Source organism: Mauremys mutica, chromosome 23 (genome assembly GCF_020497125.1).
Source record: "Mauremys mutica isolate MM-2020 ecotype Southern chromosome 23, ASM2049712v1, whole genome shotgun sequence".
Taxonomy (NCBI): Eukaryota; Metazoa; Chordata; order Testudines; family Geoemydidae; genus Mauremys; species Mauremys mutica.
Window position 1 is genome coordinate 16,007,441 of NC_059094.1, and position 20,042 is coordinate 16,027,482.

The 20,042-nt window shown below is 58.1% G+C and overlaps 1 protein-coding gene across 1 annotated transcript in view; it reads right to left on the minus strand.

The window, feature by feature from the left end:
• Window positions 1–3,003: 3,003 nt before the first annotated feature.
• Window positions 3,004–20,042, minus strand: part of KCNQ4 (potassium voltage-gated channel subfamily Q member 4) — a 76,441-nt gene continuing 59,402 nt past the window's right edge. Inside the window, exons 10-14 of the mRNA XM_044998134.1 lie at window positions 12,952–13,169; window positions 12,322–12,424; window positions 8,775–8,906; window positions 6,950–7,082; window positions 3,004–6,168 (exon numbers count right to left, since the gene is read on the minus strand). Coding sequence (XP_044854069.1) covers window positions 5,950–6,168; window positions 6,950–7,082; window positions 8,775–8,906; window positions 12,322–12,424; window positions 12,952–13,169 — 805 coding nt within the window. The 3' untranslated portion in view covers window positions 3,004–5,949. The remainder of the gene's footprint in view (window positions 6,169–6,949; window positions 7,083–8,774; window positions 8,907–12,321; window positions 12,425–12,951; window positions 13,170–20,042) is intronic.

Sequence of the window (20,042 nt, forward strand, 5' to 3'; positions counted from 1 at the left end):
GGAGCTGGGGGCTCGGCCCTCTACGACAGTCCTCGGGGGGTGCACCCAGGACGGGGGCTGCGAGGGACGCCCGTGCCGTGCGAGAAGCAGGTGTCTCTCCCATGCAACCGATGGGGCAAACAATTCATGAGGCCTGATCAGCCGTGCAGAGCCTTCTGCCTTGCGTTAAGCTCTGGGCTGGTTGTCCAGACCTGCGGGTGGAGTCCCCCCCACCCCCCGTCACACCCATCCAAAAGTCAGCCAGGCTGCATGCATCCGGCCCCGTTCCTGTGCAGCAGCAGCGCTGCGTCTCTCCATTGTTTGGTGGGGGGGATTCCACCTCCACCTGCCTGAATGAGCCTTTAAACTGGAGCCCCTTGGAAAGGCAGGAGGGCGGGGATGAGCAGGAGCCTGAGCACACCTGGAAAGGAGCTTCCAAGCCTCCATGCTAAGAACAACCGCCCCTACCCCGGCTGATTGATCCTGGCTGCTCCAGGGCCCTGTGGTGGGGCCATGCTGCCGGTCACCAGTCTGGACATGCAGCAGAGCCACTCAGCTTGTCGGCCCCAGGCGCTATCTCCCTCGCCAGCAGCCGGCTCTGGGACTGCCAGGCACCAGGCAGGAGGGAGGGAAAGACACAAGGGGGAGGGACGTCCTGTTTGTAAAGCTGTACCAGGATCGCACCATTTTGGCGCATGGTGCCAATGGGCTGGGCACTGCACCATGCATGCTGCATCGCACACAGTTACAATGTGTCACATTGCGTTGCTGAGTGTGGTGTTGCTGGGTGGTACATTGTGTAGCATTGCGTTGCTCAGCGCGGTGTTGCTGGGTGTTACATTGTGTAGCATTGAGTCGCACAGTGAGGTGTTGCATTGCGTAGCATTGCGTTGCTCAGTGACATGTTGCATTGCGTAGCATTGAGTCACGCATTGAGGTGTTGCTGGGTGTTACATTGTGTAGCATTGCGTTGCTCGGCGCGGTGTTGCTGGGTGTTGCATTGCGTAGCATTGAATCGCACAGTGGGGTGTTGCATTGCGTAGTATTGCGTTGCTCGGCGCGGTGTTGCTGGGTGTTGCATGGCCCACCAGGGAGCTGCGGGGACTTGCATTCCACCTCACTGTGGTGTGCACCGCTCACTCGCATGGCAGAGCATTGCACACGTGACGTCGTGCGGTGTTGTGCTCTGGGGGGAGCAGGCTGTGCAGTCTCCTGCTCCTTCCCTGACCCCAGTTCCCAAGTATCCTCCACTCCCTCTCTGAGCACTAGCCAGCGATTTGGACCCAGGCAGGCTCCAGGCATGAGGCTGCATAACCCCAGCCTGCCCACGTTTTCCTCAGCCTGCCCTGCCCGTGTGCTCACTCTCCCAGTGGGCACGGACCCCAGGCCTTCGCTGGCTGGTCCCCAAAGACCTGAGGAGCCGGTCGAACCCAGCGGCCCGAGGCAAGGCAGCCCCCGGGGGCTGAACACGTTGTGCGTGACACAGGCCAGCCTGGTACTTGTGCAACACCCTCTCCGGCGGGATGAGTGTCCCTGACCCCCGCTGAGCAGCGCCAGGCAAGCCGGGGGGCATTGCTCCCAGGGGCTGTTACGTGCCAGGGCAAGCCAGAGAAGAGGAGGGGGCGTGCGGGTGAGCCGCCTACTTGAGACGCGGCGCGCTCCTGCTGGGACCAGGTGGCGCCCTTGGGTAGCCGGGGAATGCCAAGTGCCCAGTGACTGCAGCAGGGGAGGCTGGGACCAGGCGGCGCCCTCGGGCAGCCGGGGAATCCCCAGTGCCCAGTGACTGCAGCAGGGGAGGCTGGGAAGCTGCTGATGCCAGGAGGTGGCTGGGATGGGGTGGGGAGAATTGGTCCAGGTGCCTGGGGAGGGGGGATGTGTCACATTCTTGAGATTCCTCGGCCCAGTGCAGCTCCCTTGTGGCTGGTTGCTCAGCCACCTGCGAGCCCTGGGGGATGGGTTTGGAGCCCTCTGTGCGCTGCACCAGGGGCTTCCGGCAGCTCCGAGTTACGCCACCAGCTCCTCAGCCGGGCGCTGCCCCCTACTGCAGAGCCAACGGCCACGGTGTCCCAATCCCGGCAATGGTGAGGGTCCCCACTCCGGGCGTCGCCGGTTCCATGATTTCGCTCTCCTGCCAGTGCTAGAAATACCCTGACAGTGCGCCTGGCCGACCCCTCAACTGTGCCACCGGGTGCGTCACCCCTAGGGAGAAAGGGTGGCCTGCCAGAGCAGGGAACTGTGAGGCAGGACTCCTGGGTTCCATACCCAGCTCTAGGGCAGAGGAGGTTAATAGTTAGGGCTTAGAGCAGGGGTCCTGGGCTCTGTTCTACCACTTTCTCGTGTGACGTTGGGTGAGTGAATCTCTGTGCCTCAGTTTCCCTATCTGTAGCTCAGGGGACGGATGCCCCACAGGGCAGGGGCTTGGGTGGTTAAATCAGCGTCGGCAAAGGGCTTTCAGCGCCCCAGGTGGAAGGGGCTATTTATTAGCTAATAAATGAGCCTACCGTGGCGACGGGGGCGCGGAGTAGCTGAAGACCTGGGGCCTGATTCTCCGCCAGCTCAGGCTACCTGTGACTTCCCTTGAGCTGAGTGACTGATACCCTGCAGGGGCGGGGTGGAGCTGGCCTGGGACCCCGAAATGTTGCCCTCCAGGGTGGCTCGACTAGCATCACTGTCCAGAAGCAGTCCAGGGCCGCAGTGGCTCTGGCGTGGGTCTGGGGCGCCACCTACTGGGGCAATGAAGAAGCGACTGAGGGGAGCCCACCCCAGGTCCCATACGGTCAGGAGCCGCCGGTGGAGGGATCGAAGGGGAAGGAGGAGGCAGGCAAGCAGCCGTCTACGTAAAACTTTAATGAAACCAATAAGTTAATAAGTTAGTAAAGTGAGGTAACTATCTTCGTCTCGGAACCAAGGGTCGCTGGGAATCACCTGGAGGGGTTTCCTACTTCGTCTCCTTTGGCCGAAGCCTCGTGTCCCCCCTCCGACCCCGACCGCATCCCCATCCCGTACAGACACGAGACACGTCTGCCCTCCCACGCCGCAGCGCGATGGGCGCCGTGCTCGGGGCAGGGGCCCGGGCGGAGGGTCTCGATGCACAACTCAAGACACATGCTGGAGCATGCAAGCGGGTTGGGATGAGACGGGCTCCGGGCAGGGGTCTCCGCGGGGGCGGGCGGCATGCACTGCCTAGGCATGGAATGCAAGCAGGATTCATGCCCCCCATGCCCTAGCTCTGGTGCGTGGCCCTACAGCAGGCGTCTCTCCCACCCCGCCGCCGGTAGAGCCGGGGAGTTGGCTGGGAGCTGGGGGGGGGAGAGCAGGGTTATACTCCTCTCACGTCCCCCCGTGTAGATACCTGCTGGGGTGGGTGAAGGGAGTGGGAGGTCCTTTTGACCTGACCTACACCCCCACCATCACAAGAAGGGCTCTGAAGGTCGGGGAGCCCCCAGGGGTGGTGAAAGGAGGCACTGGTGGGGCCAGGGGCCGGCGAGGCCCCCGCTCTGCCAGGGAATGGCACAGCAGCACGCACGCGTGGGGGGGCACGTTCCAGAGCCAGGATCTCAGCTGAGCACTTGCAGGCTGGACAATCGCCCAGCCATTCCCAAGAGACACCCCTTGTGCTTGCCTCCTTGCAGGACAGGGCTGGCCCTCGGCAGCCCCCCCTCCTCGCCCTCCATCCCTCTCCAGCAGGGGAAGCTGCTCGGGGCGGGGGGAAGGGAGGAGGCAAACCCTTCATGTCGAAATTCAAGAGCTGCTCTTGGCCATCCTGTAAGGCTGGTGCCTGATGCAACTGAACTGCAGGACGGGGCAGCGCTGGCCAGCCATGCAGGGGTTTGCCTCGGACCGAGGGGCAGGGGGACAGAGCGTGCCCGGTGACGCTGGAAGACATTTAACTGCATAGAAGGGGTAACGTGCAGGCACGAGAAACACATCCCATCTCTCCTTCCAGGCAGAGATCCTGCATTAGGGGAGCTCTGTCCCCCACCAGCCCCACCCACCCCCACGGGAGCACCAGCAGATGTGGGGAAACAGCAGTGTTCAGATTGGGAAGAGGGCCGCGGGTTCAAAGCCAAATCCGTCCCAAGATGGATTTGACGACACTGAAATCTCAGGGCTTTGGCCACCTCGGGCCAAAAATATCCCTCTTATGCCAGCGACCGTTCCTGTTGGGTTTCAGTCGCAGCCCCACCAGGAAACAGGCCGGGGAAGGGCTTCCGAGTCCAGGCCTGACCCAGGCAGCTCCGACTGATACTGAATATTCCTGACCGCAGGGGATGTGCAAGGGAGACCAGGGCTCTTTGGGGAGCCAGAGTGGGGGCTAAAGCCCCCATCCTGCAGTGAACTCCCTTACGGCGCCCACGGGGGATCGGGGCCCAGGGTCTGAATGAATGGGCTATCAATGGAGGGGGGGAGGGCAGGGTCTATGGTGCTGAGACGCACTCCAGCTGGATGACTAAGGACAGCAGGTACCCAAGTGAAGCCCCGTGCCCGACTCTGGCGGGTGAGGCTGTAGAAGGGGGCAGGGGAGAAAAACCATCCAGTGGGAAATCGAGGTCTGGAGATATTGGGTACCCTAAGCTACCAGTGCCTCCCGTGCCACTAGGAGATGTACGGAAGCCACGGCGGGCAAGCCGGGCTGCCTGAGCTGGGCAGACTAGCCATGGTGGAGGGAAGAAGAGCTAATGCTAAGCTACAGCATCCGTACCCTCCTCCTGGTTGTGCCCACACCCCCCTATGCACCCCCCCGCCCAGCAGCCACGTGCAATGGACCAGATCCAGGCCTGCTATTAACTCCACGGACTCATGCAACAGGGCTGCATTTGGTCCAATGGGCCAGTTACCCCCTTTCAAGTCACGGGCCTGATCCAAAGTCCGTCCGAGTCCACCCGCCAGGCTCCAAAGGTGCAGCGTTCGCCCCGTGAAACCCCACTGACTCGGGCAGCCCCGGATCTGGCCCCCGGGGCGCGGGGTAAACACCTATTGCCTAGGCCGACGGGCGACTCGTCCGCCCTGCCCGTCGGGATCGAAGGTTGCATATCGAAACGCTGCCGCCCAGACGGTTCCACTGTGCGCACTGAGTTACAGTCCCGGCGGCAGGATTCGGAGCCCCCTGCTCGCTGGGAGACAGGAAACGTAGCAACGCCCCCTGGGGAGGCAAAACCCAGCCATTCCCCAGCTCTTTCCTAGGTCCGGAAGAAACCACATTCAATCGAGTCACAGTGCCCCTTGTTTAGCACTGGACAGTAAAGGGTTATCTAGCCTTGCATAGCTGGTAGTAAGAACCCTGCTCCGGCTCCCAGGAGGGGCAATGGCGTAGAGCCGCAGGGTGAAGAGATCAGAACCGCCAGCCTTGGAGTTCAGGAGCTCTCAATCATTCCATACCCTGGGTCAAAGCTCATTCCGAGGACGGTTCCCGGAGAGGCGCCCAGAAGAAAGACCGAGTGACAAGGTGCGCTGGCCCGTTGCATCTCTGGCCAACTCGCCCTCCCGCTGCCCTGGAGCAGCGTCACCCCAACAGGGATGTGCCGGGAGAGGGGGATTTCCTCCACGGAGAAGACTGCCTGCAGAGGACAAAGTCTAGAGAGGCTGATCCTATAAATAAAAGAGCTTCTTAGATACCAGGCATTTCTCTCCTCGGTTTTGTAGGTTTAACACTTTAAGAAACTCTCCCTGCTGCATCCCCCGGGGTCCCGGCCCCAGCTGGCTCTCAGGTGCTGAACACTAGTTGCTTAATAATTCCTGCTTGTGCACGGTCAGAAGGAAGACTTGTTCAAGTAAAATCAAGGTGAGGCTCATAGTGCATCAGGACGCATTAGACGAGGCCGCGTGGTCCCCAGCCCAGAACCTGGCTGGGTTCACGGGTCGGTCTCCTTGCCTGCTAGCTATCAGTGTGTCTGTCTACAAGAACGTTCGCCACCAGGCTCACGACCGGTCCCCCCAGCTCTCCCCCGGGACCTGTGCTGGGAACCCCTCTCAGTCCATGTTGGTGCTGGCCGACCTGGAGATGTTTAAGGTCTGCGCGGACACTGAGATGTCCTCGTGCTCTGCGGGGCTGTGGTAGTCGGAGGTGATGTCTGGGTCAAAGCTGGGGGTCTGCATGGCGGCCAGGGCAAAGGAGTTCGTGGAGCCTTTCCGCAGGCACTGGGAATAGAGGCCCAGTAACAAGTCCAGCTTGTGCTCTATGGATTGCACCTGGAGGGGACGGGGAAGAAGAGGAGGGGGATTGAGCCAGGCCTGGTGTAATCGGAATGGGGATTCAGCGTGTGGGGAAGCAGGGGCTCCCCAGATTAAAGGGGGAGCAGGTTGCCTGGTGCAGCAGAAGAGGGGGCTGGAGAGCGCAGCAGCTTTTCACTTCTAGCCAGTTTGGGTCCAAATCCTGGTCAAGTCACATGTGAAAGCATTTTACTAACACGATGAACTGAACCTGTGTAGGTAGAGATGGGGCCCATTTCATAGCTGGGTAAACAGAGATTAAGTGACTCTCCCAGGGTCACCTGGTGAGTCTGTGACACAGGAACAGGACCCGAGGGTTTTGCTTCATGTGAGCAACTTCTATGAAGAAGCTGCCTGTCCGCCTCAGGAGTCCCAACTCCCAATCCTCTCCTCTGTCCATTGGACCCCTCACTCCCCTCCCGGAGCTGGGCGTAGAACCCAGGAGTCCTGGCTCCCAGCCCCCTTGCTCTAACCACTAGAGAACACTCTCCTCCTAGAGCTGGAGATAGAACCCAGGAGTCCTGGCTCCCAGCCCCCTTGCTCTAACCACTAGACTGCTAAAGAAAAAGAAAGTAACGTGATCTATGATCTAGCTTCTCTTTCAGCTGTAACAACCCAAGGACATGGATGGCCAGACAGGCAGGCAGCGGGTTTCTCTCCGGCTGACACACACACATACAGGCACAGCAAGCGTAGGGGCCAGGCCGCGTGTTCGGGTGCGTGCACGGTGCTGCACACGCCCCCCTGACCTCAGCCTTACTTGTTTCTCCACTTTGACCACTCGGCCCATCATGCTGAGCTCGTCCACCAGATCGGCCTCCAGGGACTTTTCTCCCTTCTCCCGGGTCTTCTTATCGACAGTGATGGCTCCTCTTCCCACGATCTGGTCCACGCTGTGGGCGAGAAGAAAGGACACAGGGGCGGGATGGTGGGGAGCAGGAGCTCAGAGTGAAAGGGGCCTTATTGCCAGCAAGAATCAGGCCCGGAGAAGTAAGGCCCAGAAATCAAAGGGAGTTCGGCCTGTACGTACCTTGCAGGGTTTGGGCCGCCTGGTCTCCTAGTCGCTGTCACTACAGGTTGGGGCTCCCTGGAGCCTCTGCACGTCTCCCTTTTCGGGGCCAAAATTCTGCTTGAAGCAGAGGGTTTGGTTTTGATTTTATCCTTTTTTGGGGGTAGGGGTGGTTGGGGCTTTACAGGTAGAAGGAGTATCAGTGCAGGGGTCAGAGTAGGGGCTCAGGGTGGAAGGGGAGGGCAGTATTGGGTTTTGGGGTGTCAGTGTTTACGGGTACAAGGGGGGGTCAATGTCAGGGTTTAGGGGGTCAGTGTCTGGGTTTAGGGGTGTCGGGTTTAGGGCAGAAGGGATCAGTGTCAGGGTTTAGGGGGTCAATGTCTGGGTTTAGGGGTGTCTGTTGGTTTAGGGCAGAAGGGGTCAGTGTCAGGGTTTAGGGGGTCAATGTCTGGGTTTAGGGGTGTCTGTTGGGTTTAGGGCAGAAGGGGTCAGTGTCAGGATTTAGGGGGTCAGTGTCTGGGTTTAGGGGTGTCTGCATCGGGGTTTAGGGATACAAGGGAGTCCGTGTCTGGGTTTAGGGGTGTCTGCGTTGGCGTCTAGGGTAGAAGGGGGGTTAATGTCGGAAGCACGATTCTTATCGTACCATCTGCAGTTTTGCTCGCTCACTTCTACGCCCAACGTGAACGACTCCCCTTCACCCTGCCACCCTCCCCTGCGACTTTCTGGGCTTGCCCGTCCCCCACCCACTTGCTATCTCCTGCTGGACCCAGGGCGTTGCCTGCCTCACCGGGCTGGCTGGGTTCGTGCCTGCAAGATGGCGCCCATTCGAACCGCGCCGGGGAGAGGCATTTTCCATTTGGAATCAAACACAAAGTGTTCTCCTGACCGCAGTCCCCCTCGGGGGCCCCAGCTACACCCCTGTGCTCGGGACACTCTCAGAAAAGGGCACGGGATGCGCATCTGACCCTTCGCCAGCTGTCGCTGGCTCCCCAGATGGGCCATCTCGTCAGGGAAAGCACAGGCCTTCTCGGCCTTTAGTGAGGTTCGGACGTGGGCCCTTCGCGTCTCAAAGCGCCAGCCTCTGCTGGTTACGCTAAAGGGCGAAGGCCCAGATTTTTGACGGTGTTCCGGCACTGCCTAAGTGATTTAGGCACCCAAGTCTCACTTTCAACATGATTTAGGTACTAAGGAGCCTCAATCCCATGGGCTGTCAGTGGGCTCTTGGCTCCTAACTGCCGATACCGCAATGCAGATACCTTTCAATGGCTGGGCCTGAGGGCTCAATCCAAAACTCACTGACAGCAGGTGGCCTTTCCCCACTGATTTCAAAGGGATTTGGGCCAGGCCAGGCCGGGAGCAGAGTCAACCCTCTTCTCTGGCCCTGCCCTGCCCTGGGTGCATGGGGGTGTCACAGATTCACTCTCTCAGCGTGCGTGACGTCAGCTATTGAATTATGCGGCACCGCGTCCCGCCTGGCATGGGGCTGTGGAAGCAGCCATGGGACGGGTCCCTGTGGGCTGGGAGTGGCTGTCCCCAGCAGCGGCCGTGGGCAGCGGGACCTCGTGCGCCAGCTCACCGTGACTGGAGGCTCTTGATGCGGCCCAGCATGTCGAGGTGGCCGGCTGAGTACTGCTCGATGACGTCCTTGACGTCGTAGGGCCGCAGGGTCTCCTTGAACTTCCTCTTCGCAACCAGGAACTTCAGGATCCTGCCAGGGCACAAGGGGTTGCCTCAGAGAGGGGCGGTGTGGGGACGGGTCTGAGCAACAGACACGACACGGGTCACGGCCCAGCTATCTCAGAGGCCCTAGGACCCACCAGGACAGCTGAAGTCCAAGAAGTTCTCAGGGGATGGGACAGACTCACACCTGTGGAACTCCCCACCACTGGATGTTTGGATGACCCCCCAGGCCTTACCACCATCATTGTAAGAGCGACCTCTTGGCACAAGGGCTTTCCCCTTGGAGACCGTGACTACGGACTGGTCTGTCATCTGTTCCAGCTCCCTCAGGGTGCAAGTTACACTCGCTGAAGTGACACGATTGCAGCCCTGATGCCCAGAGGTGCGGTGTGCAGCCAGCCGTGTCTGTCCCAGCCGCACCATTTTCAGAGCCTGGGAACAAACAGGCACACTGCAGGTGTTGGGGGAGGAGGGGAGACCATCTCTCTGGCCTTTGCAAGATGTCGAGAGCAGTTACGGGGTCTCTGCACGCTGGTCTGCTCCCCTCTTGCCGTAGGAAATAACCTGCCTGCCTGTTTTCCATGACAGTGAAACCTGCCCTGGGAAGGAAGCAGAGGGGAAGAGAATAACCCCGCCTCTAACTGGCTCCCCGCACCCTGGCTCTAGTCAGCGGCTCCTTGTCAAAGGACTAGCAGCAATGCTAACGCAGCGGAGGGAGAGATGCCGGCAGAGAGGACTCATTAGCAGGGCCGTGATGGAGGATTTCATAACTCCACAGATGTGGTGGGGGGAGCATCTCTTGTGCAAACAGGCATTGTGAGCTAGCACACGCCACTTGGGAACCTCGAGCTTGTGCTCTTCCAGCTTGCGTTAAGTGGCGCCAATTAGCTGGTGATGTTAGACATGCATGGACCAAAGGCCGGCGCTGCAGGAAGGGACGGTGGCACGGACTGGCCAGGGCTAGGACATGTCACAGCATGGAGGAGCGCCTGCTGCTAACTCAGGAAAAGGGAAAAGGCCAGGGTTAGAGTTCTCCAAAGCTGCCTCCCTGTTCAGTGCCAGCAAACTGCAGGCACAAGAACTGTCAGCAGGCAGATAAGTGCCCAGTCTGTGGGAGCAAAGAACTATTGGGAAGGTCAGGTCACAGCAGCTGATCTTGAAAAATGCAGACAGAATTGCTCCCGCAACTGTTTGCATCCATGATAGAACCCAGGAGTCCTGCCTCCTGCCCGCTCTAACCCTAGACCTCACTCTCCTTCCAGAGCTGGCAATAGAATCCAGGTATCCAGCCCTCTTCTCCGATCATTAATGATCTGGATGATGGGATGAATTGCACTCACAGCAAGTTCACAGATGACACTAAGCTGCGGGGAGAGGTAGACATGCTGGAGGGTAGGGATAGGGTCCAGAGTGACCTAGACAAATTGGAGGATTGGGCCAAAAGAAATCTGATGAGGTTCAACAAAGACAAGTGCAGAGGTCTGCACTTAGGACGGAAGAATCCCATGCACTGCTACAGGCTGGGGACCGAGCGGCTAGGCAGCAGTTCTGCAGAAAAGGACCTAGGGGTTACAGTGGACAAGAAGCTGGATTTGAGTCAGCAGTGTGCCCTTGTTGTAACGGCATTTTGGGCTGTATAAGTAGGAGCATTGCCAGCAGATCGAGGGATGTGATCATTCCCCTCTATTCGGCATTGGTGAGGCCTCATCTGGATACTGTGTCCAGTTTTGGTCCCCCCGCTACAGAAGGGATGTGGACAAATTGGAGAATGGAGGGCAACGAAAATGATTATGGGGCTGGGGCACACGACTTACGAGGAGAGGCTGAGGGAACTGGGGTTATTTAGCCTGCAGAAGAGAAGAGTGAGGGGGGATTTGATAGCTGCTTTCAACTACCTGAAAGGGGGTTCCAAAGAGGATGGAGCTCGGCTGTTCTCAGTGGTAGCGACAGAACAAGGATCAATGGTCTCAAGTTGCAGTGGGGGAGGTCTAGGTTGGATATTAGGAAACGCCATTTCACTAGGAGGGTGGTGAAGCACTGGAATGGGTTACCAGTGGTGGAATCTCCATCCTTTGAGGTTTTTAAGGCCCGGCTTGACAAAGCCCTGGCTGGGATGATTTAGTTGGTGTTGGTCCTGCTTTGAGCAGGGGATTGGACTAGATACCTCCTGAGGTCTCTTCCAACCCTGATATTCTATGATCCTATGATGTGTTCTGTTCTCACAGCATCTACTTCACTCCTCTTAATGCCCCACTTCACCTCGCCATTAGAGAGCCAACATACTGTATGGGGGATATTTCAACCTCTCTTCCCCCCGCCCCCGCTTCTCCCAGTCCCCCCCCCCCATGCTCTCTGCAGCTACAGCAGCATTTCTACAGCCCTGGTGCCCCAACCCAGCCAGAAGAGGTGGCTAGAGATAGGGAGGTCCCTGTTCCAGTGGCACTGTCGTTAACTATGGCTCTGTTCAGGACAATCTCTTCAGATGGGTGGGGAGCGGCCAGGGAGGCCTGGCTTGTGTCTGCAGTATGGCACGTGCAGACCAGAAAAAGAATTAACCCAGACACATAAAAGCAGGAAGGCTCCTGAGACCAAACCAAACCTCCACCCACCCTGCTCCCCATCCGCCTGCCCCTTTCAATCCTGGGTGCTGGATAGCTCAGCTCCCCAGGCCCAGGTGGCGATGCTGAAACCAAAACTCGCCTGCTTAGCAGAGCCATTCATTTGTGTGAGGGACCCTTACTGGGGAACAAAACTGTTGGCAAATCACTGAAACAGAAAGAGGGGGCGAGACTGGCCAGCCCTCAGCGTGCACGGAAGCTGCAGCTCTGGCACGCAGGTGCAGGGAGTTCCGAGGATGGCAGAGCCCACCTGGGCAAGAACCTCAGCCCTCCCGTCCCTGCCAGAGCCTCGACCCTCTGAGGCTCGGAAGGAGCAACGGTCAGGCTGGCACGGAGACGAGGGGAAATGCCATTTGCTGTCGGCACACATTGGACGCCACCCTGGCTCCAAATTCCCAGGGTCTGGCTCCAAATTCCCAGGGTCTGGCTCCAAAGGGGCCTCGCTTGGAGCACGATGAGCTGGACGCTGCAGAGGGCTGGTGCATGGATTGTGGAATGGGCCACTCTATCGTTTGAGGGTTTCAGGGCAAATTGTTACCACGGCCTCAGAGGCTGGCACAGAGATTGCCGGCTCTCCTCCCCTGTCACCCTCCCCACTTGCTGTCTGCCCTGACCAGCCCGAGACCTAGTTTCCCCACCGCAGCAGCCAAAACCCCAATGAAGAACCTCCGAGAGCCCACCCAGGGGCAGCTGCCTGGGAGAGGCCCCAACCCAAACCTCCCGCAGGATGGAGGTGGCCGATTGCCAGGCCTGCTCACTGCCATGGGCTGAGAACCGGTACAGGTGGGCAGGTGGGCGCAGGGATGGCTGGTGAGCTGGGCTCACCTGACAGCCCGAATGAGCGTTTTCACAGCTGGCATGATGTCCTCGAAGGTCAGGTCGCACTGGTAGCCCTTCTCCTCGGAGCTCTCCTCCACCAGGCCGTCAACTGAGGACAGAAAACAGGGACTTCCCATAAAGGGCTGGGGACGTGCTTCCCCCTTCCCAATTCAGGTGTGTTACATGGGGTGCAAACCTCCCTTCGAGCGATCCTCTCCGCACATGCACGGGTCTGGGTTCGAGGTCTCCTTTGGTTCACCATGAATAACACGGGCTCTACACGGTTCAGCTGCGGGTCCTGTGGCATTTACCACCAGGCTCCTCTCTAGCTCCTCCCAACTGATGACCTCCCAGCATTTCAGCATCTTCACAGGCTTTCCAGCCCCTTCTCGGGCAGGCCCATCCCCAATCCACAGAGGGGGAAACTGAGGCACGGAGCAGCAGGTGACTTTCCTGAAGTTGCGTAGCGGGTCAGTGGCCGAGAAGCCTGGCATCCTGGCTCCCACTCCTGTGCTCTAGCTACACAACTGGCCATGGTGGAGGCGGGGGCGGGGGGAAGAGTCCATTCTGCAGGGCAACTCACATTCGAAAGACTAGGGTGCAAAATAGAAATGGGGAGGGGGAAATGGGACTTACCCTCCACCGGTGGCCGAGGTTTGAGCCTCAGCGACGCCCGGAACCTGGTGCGGTCGTTGAAGCTCCAGCTCTTCTGCACCTTGGTGGGGCTGGTGGCCTCCGGCACGTTCTCGGTGCTGGGGGAGCGGCGCATGGGCGGCGCCAGGTGCTGCTTTGCCCGGCTGCCCTGCCTCTGCGAGTTGTTGAGGCGGATGCGGTCCTTGATGCCCATTTTGTTGCTGGGGGTGAGGGGGAGGACAGCCGGCATTAGCTGGGGAGGGGGAGCTGCCGCTCAGCAGGGAGGGAGGCAGCGCAGAGGCCGGGAACCTGGAGGGGCACGTGCGGCTTCTTCCTACTGGAATGGGCCAGACCCTGAGCTCCTTGCTCTGGCCCTCTCCAGTGAAGCCACATGGAGTTTGCCCAGGGGAAGAGCTCAGGCTTTGCCCTAGTGTTGGGGGCTCGTGAATGGGGCTCGCCTGGAGCCGGCCCCGGCCTGGCACAAGTGAGAATCCCTGGATCCAAAGAGCCTGGAGTTGGGCGGGGAAGTCGAATCCTTGGTGCAAACTTTGCAGCTCGAGTGCAGACTCCAGTAGCTGGTGCAATTAGATGCCATGGTGCCGCCTCAACTAGCTGGGAAGTGTTTGCACGTGTGTGTGCGCGCGTGTGCACACGTGTGTGTGTGTGTATATGAGCGTGAGTCAAGAAAGCACTTTAGCAAGCGCTTAAGTCCCATTGACTTTAATGGGCTACAAGCCCCATGCTTCAGGGCTGCTCTGGATAAGGGGCCTTTGTGAATGCAGATGGTTTATGGTGCCTGTATGCACTGAACTGAAGCAATGATTGACCCTGATTATCTAACTGGGGAAGGGCGCCTGGGTATTTTACCTGAAACATTTCTCTGACAGCAAAGAGAGCGCCAGTGGGGCGGGGACAGCGAATGGGGTGGAGGGTGGAGAGGGACACAGACAGAGCACATGGTAGCTGGGACAGAAACCACCTGGTATGAAATGAAGCTAGACCAGAGACAGCAGGGAGGGGAGGAGACAGACAAACCCCTGCTTCTGGCTGGGCTTTCGGCACACGGCTTGGCTGAGACAGCGAGCCGAGCCCCGAGGGCGCAGGGAAGATCCTTGTCTCTCGGATGTAAGCAGCCTGGGGAAGCAATGGCCTTGGGCGATCAGTAGTGACACCCGCCCCGCCAATGCCCGGAAGTGCGTTGTAGTGGAGTAGTCACCCCGCTCCTGCCCGGAGGGGTTAAACCAGCCCTGGAGAGGGCTGCAGAGGGGAAAAGAAGGGCTCACTGGGGAAGCGGCCGCAGGTGGGGCCACGCCCCAGTCAGGCCTCGGCTGGCCCTATAAGGGGGCTGAGGGCCAGAGACAGAGACTCTCTCTAGCTGCATGAGAGAGAAGGACCTGGCTGCCTGGGAAGCTGAGGCGGGTACCTGGGGTGGAGCAGGGCTGGGGAAGGGCAGAGGGAGCTGGGGAGCTCCAGCCTAGCAAAGCCCCAGGCTGCAGGCCGAGCTGAGGGCCCACGAGAGGGTACTAGGGCTGCAGAGGGGCAGCCCAGATATAGGCAGAGGCAGCTGGTCCAACCCCCCTTGCCGATGATGAGCGGTTTACAGGCTGCTGTCTGCCCCAGGGAGCGGGGGCTGGATGGGGACTGGCAGTAGCCACTGGGGCAACGTGGGGATAGAGGGTTGGGGGCTCCCCTGGGTGGTGAGACCCAGAGGGCCCAACCCCGAGAGAAAGGGCACTGGGGTCCTAGAGGGACATGGGGGCCAGCGGCAGGCGAGACATCAGCCAGCCTGCAGAGGGCGCTCCGGAGGCTGGGGTGCTAATTCCCTGGACGACCAGCAGGAGGCGCCACGCCATGAGTCGTCACCCCACCACACACGTCCAATGGGGTAAATAACCTTCCCCACTGCCTCACTCAACCAGGGCCTTGCACCTACAATATCCAGCTGATTCTCTTGTCTCCACCTTCCCACCTCCCACCCTGGACTAAGAGGCCGGGTCAGGCTCTCAGCAGAGGACTAGACAAAACAACACCATGTGCCGATGGCTAAACTCTGCCCAGCCTGCAGAGGGGGAAAGAGACCCTTTGACAATTCATTACGTAGGTGGGTCAGGCCCTGATTTCCCTCCATTGGAACAATCGTCCAAATTCTCAACCCTTTTGTGGTTGTTTTTTAAATCCGCCCCTCTGCGGAAGGTATGTATTTAAAATAGACCTCGTTTATGTAGGACCTACACCAAAACAACGTTCTGTGCTCACCCCTTGTGGCTGGAGAGCCGCAGCAGTTAGCTCACCCACACAGTCCCGATGGCCACGGACAAATGAGGAAATACAACAAGAGAGACTTAGGCTTGTTGCCACGGAGATGGAAAATTAATAAAGGGCCAAACCGAGGGTTGAAAAAGAGACACAGATCAATAAGGAAACACAGTCCAGAGAGGGTGTTGGCAGACAATGGAGGGCGGAGACAAGGAGTCTGATTCTTGTCTCTGACACAGGGTTAGATCAGCTGCTGAAGTCAGCTGAGTTCCCTCCCCCCACCCCCCAGCGCACACAAGAGGAGAATCAAGGCCTAAGTCTTTCTGGTTTTATTATTTGTCATTGTTTGTACTGTGGTAGCTCTTAGGAGCCCAGGGCCCAGCAGTGCCAGGCGCTGCCTATGCCTAACGGTGGCCTTTATAATTCATTACATGGACGATGTCTGGAATGATCATTCTGGTGGGTTTCCAGACCGCAGCGGCATCCGCATAAAATCCAGCGGGGCCAGAAGGGTGGGTGGGGTAGTAAAGACAGCAGTGGAGGCAAGTATGGAGGGGAAGTCGACCAGGCCTCAATTCAGCAAGGTACTTAAGCACGTGCTTTGCTGAATCGGGGCCCGAGGCTGGAGCGAGAGGAAAGCAGAGGGGCAGAGCCCGTGAAGGCCGAGTGGGCAGAACCTCAGAAAGGCTCACGTCTGGGGTTTGCTTGTAAGACAAAAACATCCTCAGAATCGGGAAGGGGGAGGTGCTAAGGGACAACGGGCGTTTGCAACACAGCTGGACTCTAAGCCCCGGACACAACCTTAGTACTTACTGCCCAGGCTGAAAGCAAAGGGAAGGATGGGAATGGCGACAGATGCACGTGACGTGGAACGGGACAGGCGTGCCAGGCCACTGGAAACATGGCGAGGAGGTGTTTGGATGTGTAGGTTTGGGGGAGCAGGCCTGGCCCAGCCACAGGGGGCTCAAATCAAACAAATCTTCCCATGAGCAGCATCATGGTCTGACTCCAAGCAGCTGGCTCCCCGGCGCACAGAACATCCGTCACAGGGAGCAGTGTGCAGCAGGCCGGGATCCCAAGCCCATCTGGACCGCAGTGGGCTTGGGATCTGGCTCACAATGCAGAGCTTTAACCGAAGCTTGCATCCCTCTCCCCCAAGCCGGCAGAGAAAGCTGCGTGGACGACCGACCGATACCCCGCAGGCATCATCTGCAGCTTCTGGAAGCCTGGCGGGCTCTAGAACATGTGGCATTTTGTCAGGTTCAGAACCTAGAACCTTTTAGAACTTTGGGAGGCTCCGGTTCTGCTCTGGGATCGGGGAGCGGAGAGAGAGAGAGCTGGAGACACAAAGTTCTAGAAGTTCTCGCTGGGTCGTAAACCTCCAAAAGCCCGGCCCAGTTCTAGAACGCCTCTTGAATCCCTTTCCCCGCCCACCCAAACCTGTCCGAGTTCTGCCATCGCGTCGCGGGCAGATCCCCAGCATGCCAGCAAGCACGACCGCCACATACCATGCAAAAACGGAGGCAGAGCCCTACAGCCCATGATCAATACTGAACAGGAGGGGCGGGGCCTGGTGGTTTGTCATCAGCGATCGGTTCGGTCTCTCGATCGGCCCTTTCGCTGTGGAGAGAACAACATGACCATTTCCGCTTCGGTCTCTTTCGAATGGAAAGGCAGGGGGGGACACTAAGTCTGAGCCAGAGATGGGAGACAACCCCGAACATCCCCCAACCCCAGAACATGTCGGAGCGGGGCCCACTGCAGGATTCTGCAGCTCACAGAAAAACATTTTCAGGTTTTCATCCGGATCGGGGAGGGGGTGGAGGGTCCTGATCATTCTTGGGGAAAATAGATCATTTTGCGCACACACACACACACAAATAAAGTTTGCGACATTCACCGCCACTGTGCCCTCCCCGAGCACTTTTCATCCGAGGATCTCAAAGCACTCGACTGTTAATTTAACCTCATCTCTCCCCCTGGAGGTAGGGAAGATTTATTACAGATGGAGAAACTGAGGCACAGAGCCATTAAACAGCCTGGTCAAGGTTACAGAACAAATCAGGACTGGGAAGAGAGCCCAGGCGTCCTGACCCGCTCTTTACTCCACTAACCTTCTGAAAGGAGGCACAGTTGAGCCCTGGTGGTTGGAGCATCTGCTCCACCAAGTGCCCAGCAAACAGGAGTTAAGATAGAGTCTCCAAGCCCTCTGCCCAAAGGCCCCAGGACTTCAGTTCTCCCCCACTCCTCAAGACCGGCTTGATCCCCAGACAGGAGTCTGGATTAAACACGGCCAGAGCACCCTCAGCCCAGCCCAGCCCAGCGGAGATTAACCACCCCTGTTCAGATTCATCATGGATTTGGCCAGGGGTCGATGGGCGATTCACTAACCTTCCAAATGGCAGCATCTGGCCCCAGGGCGTGGGGTTCCCACTAGCAATGGCATGGCCTCTGTCTGAGGCCAGACAAGCCCTGAACAGGACGCCCCCCTCAGTGGCCAGGAGCGGGCCTATGGCCAGGCAGGTGAAGTCATTGCACATACACAGTTCAGTAGCCACTCCGCTAGCACGGAATAAGCCCGGCCAAAGAGACGCTGGTGGCCCAGAGCTTGGCAACCTCTCCCCCAGCTTCTACACCGTCCTGACAATAAGCTAATGTCGCCGTTATCCTCGGACGCGAGCTGACTCACCCTACGTTACACAGCAAGCCAGTGCCAGGCCAGCACGGCCATCCTTGCTCTCAGGAGAAGCCAGCTCAAGGGGCTACTCTATGCTTGTAGACTCTGACGTGGCCGGGGAAGCCGCCCCTCTTCGGGGGTTGCGCGGCAGGTTGTTTTGCTGCACCCAGCAGTTCTGGCAGCTCCTCCTTCCCCTACGCTACAAACTGCAGGCAGCTCCCATTGCTGGAACTCTATCCACCAACCCCCGTTCTTCCACCAAATGAGGGAAGGGGGCTGGTTTTTGGCCTAGCGTCAGCCGGGCGGCTCAGCTCATACAGTAACTGGATAGGACAGCGCACACTCTTCAGGTCATTGCCTGGGAAGTAGCTCCCAGATGGGTGGGGAAGGGCAGAAACTGGGGTTAATATGGCCACTCTGGGGAGCCTAAAACCTCACAAGCAAAGTTGGCTCCAAAGCAGAATTTCCATCCCTGGGAAATTCTGAGATTTGGAAACGTGTTTTCATTTCAAAGCGGGATGCGAAGCTGAAATCTTGGAATTTTTCGCCCAAGAAAACGTTCCAAAATGTTTCATTTCCACCAGGTGAAAATGTTTCGTTGCCACTTCATTGTTTTGACTTTTCTCGCCGATCATGAATTATTAACATAAAACCGCATACGTCTAAATGAAAGGTCTGGAGACTTTCCTGCTGAAAGGTCAACGGAATCAATAACGTTCCCACAGAATGGGTCCGTTCCGCTGACCCAGCGTTTTCCAATGGAAACCGATTCCACTGGAAAATTTCCCACTGGCTGTGCTTCTGAGTGTCCATTTGCTAATCCACGAGGGGGTGTGATGGGAGATGGAATTCAAGGGGCAGACTGCAGAGAGCGGGGGCTCTGGGGTCTCATTTCCTCCCCAAGCAGTTGAACGAAGCAATCTAGAATAGCTAAGAGTCATTCCAGAAACGGTTTGTATTCAGGCACCCACAGAACCGCCGCGGGGTAGATTTTCAGCACAGCATTTCATGGGGTTATACGCAGAGATGGAGAACACACCCAGACAGGTTTGGAATTTGCAGAACTTCCTCCATCAGGTTTTGATCTTTTGCAGAACAAAACCCCAAGGTGGTTGGGGTGCAGAGCCAGGTTTTATCCAGACGCCCAAGGTGTATTATGGAGGTTGGATAAACACTTGCACAGCGCTTCCAACACATTCAGCTTATCCACGGTCATGATGCCAGTAAGCAGCATCCCCATTTTACAGATGGAGAAACTGAGGCACAAAGCAGTGAAGTGACTGGTCCAAGGCCACAGAAGGGGCCAGCATCAGAGCCTACCCTGTACTCTGATGACTAGACCACAAGCCACTTCCATTATAATGCTGAAAGTTTTGCTCCATCTCTACCCATACACTTCATTCCCCCATGCAGCTGCACTGGAGATGCACCAGTCTACATACAGGAGAGCAGGCATATCTCCATTACCTCAGCCCTCATTGCAAGGCACAGAGGGACCATCATGCACATCCCCGGCAATCTGCTGCATTCCAAAGCAAAAAGAGCCCCCAACACCTGGCCCCCAAACAAGTCATGGGAAGCGTATCCAAGCACGCGATACCTCTGTTTCCAGCCGGCGGGAATCCGAAAGAAATTCCGCTTACTACTAAAGATCTGGCTAGAGGGTGGAGAATAAAAGATACAGAAGAAAAGAAAGAGAAAGTTAGTGAGACAAAAGGGGTGTGGTGCGGGGGGGTGGCCTTGGAGCCCGGCTTTGCTGAGGCCGGGAGCAGTGGCACTGGGCGTGGACATCGCCACCTTCAGGCTGGGAAAAGGAGAGCAGCGTCCAGCGAGAAACATCCCCCGGCAGTAAAGCCACCAATGCGCCGTGTGGCAGGAAGACTGCAAAAGTAAAGCTGGACCCTGAGAGTCCTGTTCCACGCGGGCTCACGTGGGTGCTCTGTCGACGAGAACGGGTTGTGTACGTGGAAGTTAACAGAGAAGGTGCCAGCAGGTGGCACTCAGGAATACATGGCAGAGTCTGATCCTACATAGCCCAGGCAAACAGATTCTCCCGTGCAACTCCCTCCTCTGAGCTCTTCAACATGGTGTCAGCGGTGGGCTCGGAGCCCTCGAGGGCCCTGCCCATACCCTTGTCATGGTTTGATGCATCTCCCCTAAA